Genomic DNA, 13,598 nt, shown 5'->3' on the forward strand with positions numbered 1-13,598 from the left:
ACACCAAATCTTAACATATTTTCTAACAATTAAATCTTTCACATAAAAATATCTTACTGACAATTTTATCTAACATATACCTGCTAAAGCCGCTATTCTATTTAATTCTGCTCAAATATTCAATTTTACTGACTTAACCAAATAGTCTTTAAATTTCTTCCAATCTCGTGACACCTTCTCCTCCCTCTGGTCCCGGATTCTGGCGGTCAGTTCTGCGAGTTCCATATATTCCATCATCTTCATCTGCCATTCTTCCACCGTTGGTATCTCTTCGCCTTTCCATGTTCTTGCCAATAAAATTCTCGCTGCTGTTGTGGCATACATAAAAAACACTCTATCCTGACTGGGTATCTCTTCATTAGTTATGCTCAGGAGAAATGCCTCTGGTTTCTTACAAAAGGTAACCTTCATTACCTTCTTGAGTTCGTTATAGATCTTATCCCAGAAAGCATTTACCACTGGGCACAACCACCACATATGAAAAAAGGTACCTTTCGCATGTTTACATTTCCAACATACATCTGACATTTTGGTATTCATCCTAGCTATCTTAACTGGTGTCAAATACCATCTGTAAACCATTTTCATTATATTTTCTCTTAGACTATGACAAGCAGTGAATTTAATACCTTTTTGCCACAATCCCTCCCAGTCATCCATCATAATATTGTGTCCTATATCTTTCGCCCAATTTATCATTGACGATTTAACCAATTCATCTTTCGTATGCCACTCTAGCAATAGATTGTACATTTTGGAAAGGTTTTTAAAGTTCGATTCTATTAATTCTGTTTCCAGTTTTGATTTTTCTACTTGAAAACCAACTTTTTTGTCCATTTTGAATGTTTCATATACCTGATGATAATGCAGCCAGTCGGGGACCTGACTTTTCACTTGATCGTAGCTTTTAAGCTTAAAAGAATCCCCTTCTTGCTGCAATATGTCCATGTATCTTAACCAGTTTGCAGACATGTTCGGTCTCTTATAGGCCTTGGCCTCCACTGGAGAGATCCATCTAGGGGTCTTTCTCTCTAACAAGTCTTTATATCTAATCCAGACCTGATACAAGGATTTTCTGACTATATGCGTCTTAAAAGTTCTGTGGATCTTAGCCTTGTCATACCACAGGTATGCATGCCAACCGAACATATTATCATATCCTTCCAAGTCCAATACATCAACGTTCTCTAGTTTGAACCAATCCTTTAGCCAGCAAAAGGCCGCTGCTTCAAAGTAGAGTCTTAAATCCGGCAGGGCAAAGCCTCCTCTATCTTTAGAGTCTGTTAAAATCTTAAACTTGATTCTTGGCTTTTTGCCCTGCCATATAAACCTTGATAAGTCCTTTTGCCATTTCTTAAAGCAATCCAGTTTGTCCAGAATTGGTATGGCTTGGAATAAAAACAGCATCCTTGGTAGGACATTCATTTTTATCACGGCAATTCTTCCCATTAACGACAATTTCAGTCTAGTCCATATCTCCATGTCTTTCTTTATTTCCATCCACAGTCTTTCGTAGTTGTCCTTGTACAGGTTCAGATTCTTGGTTGTGAGATTGATACCTAGATATTTTACTGTTTTGACAAAATTGAGGCCAGTGCCTTCCTGTATTCTTTGGATTTGTTCTGCACTCATATTTTTTCCTAAAACTTTGGTTTTCTGCTTGTTTAATTTGAAACCAGCTACAAGTCCAAATTGTTCGATTATTTCCAAGGCTCTGGGGACACTGCTTTCCGGTTCCTGCAGGGATAGCATTAAATCGTCTGCAAAGGCGCGTAGTTTGTATTCCTTCTCTCCCACACGAATTCCTTTTATCTGTTTGTCCTTTCGTATCATGTTTAGGAGGACTTCCAGGACCGTGATAAAAAGTAAAGGGGAGATAGGGCACCCTTGTCTTGTTCCCTTTTCAACTTCAAACTCCTCCGATATCACACTGTTTACAATTACTTTGGCTCTTTGTTCTGTATAGATGGCATTAATTCCATTCAAAAACTTTTCACCAACTCCCATCCTTTCCAAATTCTTTTTCATAAATGTCCAAGAAACTTTATCAAATGCTTTCTCTGCATCGACAAACAATAGTGCCGCATCTGTATTTATGTTTCTCTCCAGTTTTTCTAAAATGTCCACAATAATTCTCGTATTATTACTAATTTGTCTTCCTGGCAAGAAACCTGCTTGGTCTCTATGTATATAGTCTTTCAACACTCTTTTCAGCCTTGTAGCCAATATATTTGCAAAAATCTTATAGTCCACATTCAAAAGGGATATTGGACGATAATTTTTCATTTGAGTCACATCCATATCTGGTTTTGGAATCAGTGTGATAAAGGCTTCCTTCCACGTCTCTGGTGCCCTATCTCCTTCTAATATCTTGTTGCAAACTTCTCTTAGTGGCTGCGATAGCCAGTCTTTCAATGTCTTATAATATTTTGCTGTTAATCCATCCGGTCCTGGAGCCTTCCCCAATTGCATGTTATTTATTGCATCTTCTATTTCCTGCGTCGTTATTGGGTGGTTGAGAGTAACTAATTTTTCCTCTGGGACCTTTTGCAATCCGTTTTTTTCCAGAAATCGGTCTATTTCTGCTTCATCTATCTTCTCCTCCTTGTACAGTTGCTTGTAAAATCTTTGAAAACACCATCTGATTTCCTCTGGTTTCTCCACGTTTTTTCCGTTTACTACCAAGGTATTGATGACATTTACCTTTTGTCTTTTCTTCAATTGCCAAGCTAGTAATTTTCCACATTTATTAGCCGATTCAAATGTTCTTTGCTTCATCATTTTCACTTTCCATTCAATATCCTGGTTCATTATATTGGCATATTGGGATTGCAAGTATTTAATTTCTTTTTGAATTTTAACACATCTGGGATGTCCTCTTAGTTCTTTTTCCTTTTCTTTGATTAATTTCAACAATCTCTCCATCTCTGCATTTTGTTGTCTCTTCTTTTTTGCTTTTTCACTAATGAGAAATCCTCTCATTACAGCTTTACTTGCATCCCAAGCAATTCTTTTCTCCACTTCGGAGCTCCAATTTATCTGAAAATATTCTTTCATCTTTTTCGCCGCTCTTTCCACTAGCTTGGTGTTTCTCATCAAAGCGTCATCCATTCTCCATCTAAAAGAATCCTTGGAAATCATTTTTAAATTTAACTGTACAGGATTATGGTCTGAAAGAGTTTTGGGGCCAATTTCTGCCTTTTGTATTTTTGGAGCCAATTCATTCGAAATCCAAATATAATCTATCCTCGACCATGACTGCTGAGGTTCGCTGAAGTATGTTGCCTCTGTATCTGTGGGATTTTTTAATCTCCAAGAGTCCACCAAATTCAAATTGTCCACCATTTCGAAAAAGGTCTTTGGGAGTTTCCCATCATTCGTTAATTTAGTTCTTTGAGATCTGTCCATTAATGTGGAAACTGCACCGTTAAAATCTCCAAGGCAAACTAATTTGTAATCCAAATAGTCCAACAGCAAGTCATGTATTTTCTTATAAAAGATTGACTTTCCATCGTTTGGTGCGTAAAGTCCCAGAATCAAAAATTTTTCGCCTTGTATGTTAATTTCAATTGCGATGTATCTCCCTTCTTCATCTTTAAAAAGCTGTCTTGGGCTATATTTCTCCTTTGCGTATATCACTACTCCTCTCTTCTTGACCTTATCCGATGATATAAACTCTTGGCCTAATTTTTTATTCTGTAATAATCTTCTGTGACGTCGGGCTATGTGGGTTTCCTGTAAGCATATTATATCCAAATTCTTCTTTTCTATGCTGTAAAACACTCTGCGTCTCTTTGGTCTCTGGTTCAATCCCCGGACATTCCATGTCATTAACTTGAGCGCCATTTTCCTTTCTCTAGTCTTCTCCTCCAGTTGCTTCTCCTTTCTTGTCTTCCTCTGGATCCTTGCCTGGACTTGGTAGACTTGGTGGTGGTCCCGGCGGTGGTGGGAATACCTCTGGGAACCTGTAGAATTGTGCTGGGTCGAGTGGTGTGCCTTTAAATTGTTCCAGATGCTTGTCCAAAAACTTCTGCTTCTCCGCCAGGGACCTTATTCTTATCTTTTTTCCTTCAAACGTAAATGCCAGGCCTTCTGGAAATTCCCAACTGAAGGGGATTTTCCTTTTTCTAAGCTCAGTTGCCAAATCGTTGTAAGGAACTCTTTTGTCAAGGAAAAATCTGGGGATATCCTTATAAAAAATTACTTTATTCTGCTCTACCACCAGGTTGTTTCTATAATGCCAGTCCAGAAAGAAGTCCCTATCGTGTCGATCGTGACACACAATCAAACAGTCACTAACTGTTTTGTTACTTTTCTTTCCTCTGGAACCTCTTGGACCAAATCTGAAGGCCTTCACTATGCGCGCTGAGACGTTGATTTCTTCTATCTCCCAAAATCCTGAAAATAACTTCACTATGTAGTCTTTTAGGTCTTCCCCTTCCACTTCTGGAAGATTTCTTAGGCGGATGTTGCCCTCTCTTTGATGTAGTTGCAGAAACGCAAGAGACTCTTCCACAGACCTCTGTCGTGTTCCAATATTCTCTATCTGTTCCAAATCTAAATTATCCAATTTTTCCTCCACCTTTTTTATTTTTTCCTTGACCACTTTAATTTCCTCTGAGTCCTTTTTCAAGGTGGTCACCTCTTGCCCAATCCTATTGATCTCTTCTCTGTTCTTCCTTACATTCTCCTCAATTTGCCCAATTGATTTTTCTAGGGTCTGCGTAGAATTTTTAATATCAGCTTTTATATCCGCTTGAAGTTTTTCTATCGCTGAATTCACTGCTGTATTTCCTGATGAGACTTGATCTTGTGTTTGCTTCAGCCCATCAGTAACGCTTTTCAGTCCTGCTGCAATTTCTGCCACACTAGCAACCAATTTCTCCATTTGTTCCTGTAGAGTTAGGGAAACAGAGCCTTTTCTTTTCTCAGAGCCAGTTCCTTTAGATCTAGTTTCCATTCCCTGTGGGCTCTGCAACTGTAATCTCAAGGTCACTCCAGTTGCTGTGGTAACAATCTCAGACATTCACAGTAGAAGGCCAACAGTCCCAAAAGTAAACACCAGGTGGCCAGCAGATCAGTTCTGAGAACAAAGAGACTGCTGAGCCAGGAGCCCACACCAGTCCCAAAAGTCCAACTTTTAGGCAAAGAGTTTAAATTCCAAAGTATAAATTCCTTAAAGCCAAGAAGGGTCCACTTTCATGTAGCCCAAGTCAGTAACAGTTCTTGGCTTGCAGTGTTACCACCAAAGTCTATAGAGTAGCTTGTATCTGGTTACAAAGAAGTCAAAATGTCTCCACTGGTAAACAGTCACTGAGACACCAACAAAGAAAAAATGGCAACAATATATCACAGCCCGCTACTGACCCGGAATCCTAATCCAGAGGGTGAGGGGCGTCTTCTTTTGCCATATCAACTGTTTTTAAGTCTTAAAACAAACTTTAAGCAACTTTTAAACCACTTTTAAGAAGTTTGGCAGAGTTCGCAAAACTTTTCCGTTAGTCGCGGCTTTGATCTTTTAGCGCTACCAAGCTCGCGCAAACAGTACAAAGGGAACAGGCTTCCTTTTGCAGTTTCCTCTGCAAGCAGTGCTCTTTAAACTTGTAAAAATAATCCAATTCTTTAACTTACAGAGTTTCTTTGGAGATTTCTATGCAGGAAGTGCCGGGTGCTCGAGTCTGGCGGGATCGCTGCTTTGATCCTCCGCAGGCAGACGCTTCTTCAGTCCCGTGCCGGCGCTCCGCTCGCCCGATTTTCCCCCTTACGAGGGTCAATCGGGAACGGAGACGGCACGTCTGGGACCCACGAAGCTCAGGTCCACGGGACGCTCTTCCCGTGGCTTTAAGGGACCCGTGGCGCAGGCACGGAAGTCCCTAAAGCCTAGCGGAGGACGGAGCCGTCGGACTCCCGTCCGCCATTGACCGGCACCTAACCGGAAGTTCCTCACAGAAGTATTTTCTTTCATATTAAGCAAATATGTGTTCTCCGGGATTTCCCGTAGTACATGGTTTCAAAGACAAATAAAAATATCACAACAAATCTTTTCTTTCCACAAGCTGAAAGGGTTTTGTTGCCATAATTTCTCTTCGGTGTTTGACCAGCTTTTTTATTTTTCAGCACCAGCAGACGTTTCTGAATCAGCTAAGAGAGATCACTGGCATCAATGACACCCAAGTACTGCAGCAAGCCTTGAAGGTATGGTGGTTTTCAAAGATGATTCTGTGTTTATATCTGTCTGCATCTAAATAAGGTTCCTTCTGATGGACAGAAAGTTTTTAATAGAGTTGCTTTAAAATTATTTAAGTGAGGAATTCAGATAATGTAGAGTATGGCAAAGGCTGGTTTAAAAAACACATACAGTGGTGCCCCGCTAGTCGAAAATAATTCGTTCTGCGAAAATTTTCGTCTAGCGGGTTTTTCGTCTAGCGAAGCGGCAATGACAGCCGCGCTTTCGCTAGACGAAAAGAAAAGGCAGCCCCATAGACAAATTCGTCTTGCGGGGCAGCCTTCCACTAGACGAATGCCTTCGTCTTGCGAGTTTTTCGTCTTGCGAGGCATTCGTCTAGCGGGGCACCACTGTACCTGTATATACTTGAGTATAAGCAGACCTGAATATAAGCTGAGGCACCTAATTTTCCTACAAAAACTGGGAAAGCTTATTGACTCAAGTATGAGCTGTGTGTGCGTATGCCGGTGCCGGCGGCAGAGGAAGGAGCAGCCGAAAAGGAACCATTTTGGGCTGCTCCCTCCTCTGCCGCCTTTGCCGCTGTTGGGACTCCTGTGCCTGTCCCTTGCAAGAGGCGGGTGGCGGCTGCTTGTCCCTCACCCGCCGCTCTCAAGAGCAGGCATAGGAGCCACGATTGGTAGAGGCTCAGCGCAGCACCTCTCCCAAACACGGCTCCTGTTCCTGCCCCTTGCGAGAGGCGGGTGGTGGCAGAGAGGAGCGGTGAGAAAGGTCCGCTTGTCCCTTGCCCGCCGGTCGCAAGAGCAGGCATAGGAGCTGTCGCCCGCCTCACTCAAGTATAAGCCGAGGGCGGCTTTTTCAGCACAAAAAATGTGCTGAAGAACTCGGCTTATACTCGAGTGTATACAGTACCTTCCTTTTGTATCTTGCCTTTGTTTTTTCATCTGGTGAATGCCTATATGTACTAGACATACAGGTATTCACCAGATATAGACTGCCTTAGTTTCAGCAAGGTGGTGGCCTTTTGTACCATCAGACCATTCCCTGGGGACTAGGAAATATAAGGGCTTTCCGAAAAGGTTTATGTAAATAATACTCCTGATGAAAAATGCCTGTAAAATACTTTATTTAACTAAGAAATACTGTGTATGTGGAGCATACCATGCTGAAAACCTTTCTGACATCTGTCTGAGATGCTGACCTTTGACTCCATGCTGCTAGTTCACCAATGCACAATGCAAACAAGAAAAGATCTCTGGTTAAGGTTCAACCTGCAGAAGACCCTGCAGCCTCTTGCTGTTCAGTTGGGAAAAAGTATATTTTATTACAGTCTCTACTGAACTTTAGAGCAGGGAAAAGGCGTGTCTCAAGACCACATAGATGAACACGAAATCTTACCTGCTTTCTCTGTTCTGTTCAGCTTTTATCAATTGTAAGCTGTTTTACTCTTAGATTTGCTACTTGAGAATGTCTGTAACAGAAAAGTGGATTCATCTCAAAATATTTTAAGCCAAATATGTAAAAGAAAGTATGGGCTTCTTTCAGAAATAGCAATCTTGTTGGACTTTTTGTTCTGCTAGTTCACCAAATACTTGTAGTATGGCATGTATGCTTTGAGCTTTTGCATTAGTGTTATCAAATTATTATCCTTGGGGCTGGCAAAATGTTTTTAATTCCAAGTCATCAGAATAAATTTTAAGCAATAAATTTTAATAAATTTTAAGAATAAATTGGAAGACGTGGGTGTGTGTCAACATTCTTAGGCACCTGCATTAGACATCATTGGATGACTAGAATTTTTCTACTTTGCTTAGCTGATTGCTTATTTCAAATATTTTTTATTTTAAATTCTTCTTGGAATCAGCTTAGCCAAGGAACTAAACACTATGAGTATCATCCAACAAGAAGTCAAGCACTTTTAATTTCTGTTGGTTTTCCAGTCATGGAGAGTTCTTCTGCTGAAACTAGTGGGACTGTACACAAATCTATCACCTTCTTTAGTGCGACTTAATTTACATGTAAATAATTTTATGGTAAGTTTCTAATCATGAAATTGTATGCATTGTGTGCAGGTGTAAAGTAATTCGGGTTAGTGTTGGAAGCTAGCTCTGCCCAAATTGGTTGGTTATAAGATGGCATACCAATACGTTTATTCTGTTACATTTAAAGGATAGCAATGGGAATTTGGAGTTAGCGGTTGCTTTCCTTACTGCAAAGAATGCTAAGATTCCTCAGCAAGAAGAGACAACGTACTATCAAACAGCACTCTCTGGCAATGACAGATACATCAGCGTAGGCAGCCAAGCAGATACAAGTAAGTGGTTTTTTTCCCTGTGTTACTGAAGTACCAACCAAATTAAATGCTTGGTCAGACAATCTTCTTGTCACTCCAGTCTGATATTTTATATTAAGTATTTCCTTTATGCCTACAGACATGGGTGGTGCTGTGGTCTAAACCACAGAGCCTAGGGCTTGCCGATCGGAAGGTTGGCGGTTCAAATCCCCGTGACGGGTGAGCTCCCGTTGCTCAGTCCCAGCTCCTGCCAACCTAGCAGTTCAAAAGCACATCAAGTGCAAGTAGATAAATAGGTACTGCTCTGGCAGGAAGGTAAACAGTGTTTCCGTGCGCTGCTCTGGTTCGCCAGAAGCGGCTTAGTCATGCTGGCCACATAACCCAGAAGCTGTATGCCAGCTCCCTCGGCCAATAAAGCGAGGTGAGTGTCGCAACCCCATAGTCGTTCATGACTGGACCTAATGGTCAAGGGTCCCTTTACCTTTACCTTTATGCCTATAGATCTTGGAGGTTTTGGTTAAAGTGATATATTTTTCAAGAAGTTTGTCTTTATTGAAAACACAATAATATAATAATATGACAGAAAATGAAAGGGAAACCACGAGGGTACATCTAGTGCACTTAGCTTTCACCATTTGTATCTGAAAAACAACATTAATATCTGGTAATTATGATTTCACTGCCCTGGAAAATTGCTGACCTAGTATCTTTATACCTCCATCTGTGTACTTTTAGAAATGCCTCAAAATAGGTAATTACTTCAAAATATGCAGCAAGAAAAAATTACTCTGATTAGTGAAGCTTAGCAGTAAAATATCAATCCATATCAAAAAAACCATGTGATAACTATTTGTGTTTGGAATCCATATGTCCCAGTGCAAGCACATTTAACTTGAGAATGTTACAGAATCCCAGAAAACTCAAAATTTGGCCAAATAACAGCACATAGATTGGAAATTAAAAGATAATATATTCTATGATTAACAAAAGTATAATAGTGTTGAGTAAGAGTAGTGTAACAGTAAATTAGTCTGATCTGTAACATTCATATTTAATGCTAGGTGAACCTGAAGCACCTCACACTGTAGATTTCTAAGCATTACAGCCAACCCTTTTGTTAATCTAGACTTGCATTTCATTTTTGTGTTCTGTCATGATTGTGACAGGTATGAGAACTCTGGATGCTTTTTTTCCTACTAGTTGGCAGAAAAACTTGCTGTTCAGGAACAAGGAAAGGGAAAAGTGTATAAGCTTTGGAAGGCCAATAGGGTTTGTCCTTGGCACATTTTGAAGTTTCTCAACATTTAGCAATGGATAGTATTGTCTGAATTGTAATGATAGCGTTCTTGTTAAAATAAAGGAAATGAAAGACTTATTTCCTTGGAACACACCTAGGAGAGAAGTAGACAAACTCCAAACAGTGTGACGGCAGCTGCTTAAAGCTACCTTGTTTTCCATCTCTAAATATATGAAGCATTCTGTGTGGAAAGCTGATGGTCTGCAGCCTCTAGTTTTTTAGCAACCTAACCATTAGCACATATTTTTGAGCAGTTTTGTGGGCATGACGCTGTTCAGATCACCAGAACCTGCAGATGACCGGCTTTCCTATGTTATTAGAACAACCACCTTGACCTTTACTGACCACTGTATAATATGATCTGGTCATACATGCACATCCCAGCTTATTAGACCAAGATATGCATGAGCATTATACCTGCACATTACATCCTGGTACCGTCCCCTTCCTTCCTTGAGTACTGCAGGTGTTTATAGGATAATAAACTATAGTTTCCCATTATTTCCAAACCACAAATCTATGGTTACCAGGTTCTGAACAAACCTGGTAGTTTGAAATTCGTTTCAGCTAATAAGCTGAGCTGCAGCCCAAATTGGATTTATTACCTGGTTAGATTTTTTTTTAAATGTCAGAAATTGATGTATTTATACACTCTAGGGAAATATTATTTCACTGGTTGTATTGGATAATCAACTGAGGTTTCACAAGCCATTGTTTATGAAGTCGTGGCCACATGCTCCTCCTCTGGTCCTCCCCTTTTCCTTTCTTCCATTGTGTACTGGTTTTCCTTGTGGAGATCCTGGCTTGGATTGTCAGGGACAGTAAACCCAGATTCACCCAAGCCTGTACCATGGTTCCGAAACCAGCATGAGATAAGATGAGGGAGGAGCATACCATCACACCACTCACTAATTCATAGCTTCATAAGTCATGGATGATAACTACATGGATGATTGTCCACATATGGCCAATCTTTAATGCTAGTGTAGAATAGAATGTTCAGAGAATGAAGCTACCCTGTTTCTCCTAAAATAAGACATAGCCATAAAATAAGACATAGCAGGATTTCTATGCATTTGCGAAATATAAGCCGTTCCCCAAAAATAAGCCATACCCCGAAAATAAGCCATAGTGACGTGGTACCTCCCATTAAAACAGCCTGGAGAGGCGTGGCTATGCAGCGTACCGATGCGACACGGTTAAAATAAGACATCCCCTGAAAATAAGCCATACTGTGTTTTGTTGAGCGAAAAAAAATATAAGACGGTGTCTTATTTTAGGAGAAACACGGTAGCAAATGTTGGTATAAACTAGCTTTGAGTTATCTGTAGTGGGTTTGCTTTTCATTCTGTTGCATTTTTAATTTTGAGAAATGCATTTTTGCATTTCAGATGTGATTGATCTCACAGGGGATGATAAAGATGATCTTCAGAGAGCAATTGCTCTCAGTTTGGAGGAATCAAACAGGGCATTCAGGGAGACTGGCATAACAGATGAGGAACAAGCCATTAGCAGGTAAGCAAATAAGAATCAAATATTAATTTTCTTTATGTATGATAGTTTCTTTGTTGCGGTGTGCTCTAGATATTAAAAATCACTCTCCATACGTGTGAATTTGTTAGATCTACCTATTTTTGTAATTCTTCAGAGAAGAGTTTGTGAAGGTGAATTTGACATTAAACTTTATCTGAGATATTTCAGTATTAAAATTTATTATGGCTCTGTGTGTGACAGCCACATCCAGCAATTTGCTGTTTTGGCACTGGTTGCTGCTGCAAGCTTCCACTTATATTATGGTCTTCAAAATTAGTATACCATAGTATACCACATGTGGAATTATTTATAATGCTTGTAATATACCTCAGGCACCAGCAATGTATCTTTCAGTCAGGGATGCCTAACTTTTAACCTTCCAGCTATTGCATCATGCTGGCTGATAAGAGTTATAGTTAAGCAACATCTGGAGAACCACATGTCAGCCACTCCTGCTTTAAGTGGAGGCTGCCCACTCCCTACTTCTTCTTCATGCTTGGTTCTGTTTTCTTCCCCTTCCTCCATATGCTTCTGTGCCCTTAAAAGACAGACCCATTCAGTCACTTAGATGTCACCTAAAAATGCTCCATATTTTGCATGGTTTCAAATTGTAATTAAAATTGGAATTGGGCAAATTCCTGCGCTATCAATGACTAATACCTAAATAACATCTCCCATGTTCAGATGCAGTATGCACCTGTGGACTAGTTGCTTGAGACAAAAGCATGTAGGGGCTGCTGCCTTAATTCCCTGCTGGCAGACCTTCTTGAAGCATCTGTTTTACTTTTATGGGAAACAGGATGCTGGATTAGATGAACATCTGGTCTGGATGTCAACATCAATTAGCCTTTGGTTCCTGTAAAGAATAAATAGCTAAAACAAATATATAAACATTGAAATGATGACATTAATAACATTAAAACTTATAATAAAACATTTGCAGAGTATCATTGTTGCTATACTGAACAACAAAGCAACATGTGTGAAATTTTCATGTCTTTGAGTATTATATGCACAAAGTTTCTGACATAACTTACTATTACTTTTGCCATGATGTGCGTGCTGTCTGCTTACATTTGTTATTTCTGGATGTCCTTTGTATCTTTGTTCCAAGTGAGTAGTATTCAACTAGGACTTGCCTTGTCTTGGGGTTTTAAAGTATGCTTCCTGAGTACTGATGTATACCTCTTGGGAATTCCATTGTATATTTTCTTAAAGGACACTAGATGGTATTCTAGGGAAGAAGTAAGTTCTATGAAAAGAAACGTAGGCTTTAGAAAATTCAATTTGCAACTACAGTGGCGCCCCGCTAGACGAATGCCTCGCTAGACGAAAAACTCGCTAGACGAATGGCATTCGCTAGCGGAAGGCTGCCCCGCAAGATGAAAATGTCAATGGGGCTGCCTCGCAAGACGGAATTTTTTTCCCCTTTTGTCGCGAAAACCTCTGCTCTGCATTGGCGCTTCGCTAGACGAAAAATTCGCTCTACGAAGACACTCGTAGAACGAATTATTTTCGTCTAACGGGGCACCACTGTATATGTTATGGTAATCCTATGGTAGGGAGCTATGTGCTAGTTTTAAAGTCAAAGTAAACCAGGTTGTCACCATCACATTTTATAGTTTTATTTATTTTATAAAATATATATGCCACTTGTATGTAAAAAACAAAAAAAATTCCTCACAGCAGTTTACAAAGCAGTGATGGTATCTCCTTATAAAATGTTAACACAATTCTCCTTCATGATTCTTTACTACAGAAGGTTTAATTCAAGCTTTATAACACGGAGATAGGTCTAAATATTGTAGAAATGCAGTGCTCTGGTTCAAATCAAAAATGGTTTTTTAAATATACTTGAATAAGAGGTGATAGTTGTATTAAGCCTATATGCCACTAGATAGCAACTTTAACAAGAAAACAGCCTTATCTGTGGCTAAATTCCTCTTCCTGGCGCTCAAGTGTCGGAAGCCTAAAATCAAATGCCTTGATGTGGGTTATCTGTATAAGGTTTACTAGTGCTGTCCTATTTTATTTGTGTATTCTTCTGATTTTTTTTTTTTTAGTTGTATAGTTTTGTATTGAGAAATGTGTCTTCTGACTATCGGTCAAATAAAGGATATGTATGTATTTAACAAGAAAGTCTTATCGCAGCTGAAAGGCCAACAAATTTATTATTGCATAAGGGCCTCATTCACCCTTGGCTAACCTTCCAGGGGCCACTTGGTAGCAGTGGGTGTGGCCAGCCCACATTCTTACGCACAGAACATATGCATGCAGATCAGATGACGTAT

The 13,598-nt window shown here is 39.8% G+C and overlaps 1 protein-coding gene across 4 annotated transcripts in view; it reads left to right on the top strand.

The window, feature by feature from the left end:
* USP25 (ubiquitin specific peptidase 25) overlaps positions 1 to 13,598 on the top strand; it is a 69,735-nt gene that overhangs the window by 17,844 nt on the left and 38,293 nt on the right. For all 4 annotated transcript variants that reach the window (XM_033146851.1, XM_033146852.1, XM_033146853.1 and 1 more), the window contains exons 2-4: positions 6,118 to 6,195; positions 8,354 to 8,498; positions 11,166 to 11,289. In XM_033146851.1, coding sequence (XP_033002742.1) covers positions 6,118 to 6,195; positions 8,354 to 8,498; positions 11,166 to 11,289 — 347 coding nt within the window. The remainder of the gene's footprint in view (positions 1 to 6,117; positions 6,196 to 8,353; positions 8,499 to 11,165; positions 11,290 to 13,598) is intronic.

Source organism: Lacerta agilis, chromosome 4, assembly GCF_009819535.1.
Source record: "Lacerta agilis isolate rLacAgi1 chromosome 4, rLacAgi1.pri, whole genome shotgun sequence".
NCBI classification, from domain to species: Eukaryota; Metazoa; Chordata; class Lepidosauria; order Squamata; family Lacertidae; genus Lacerta; species Lacerta agilis.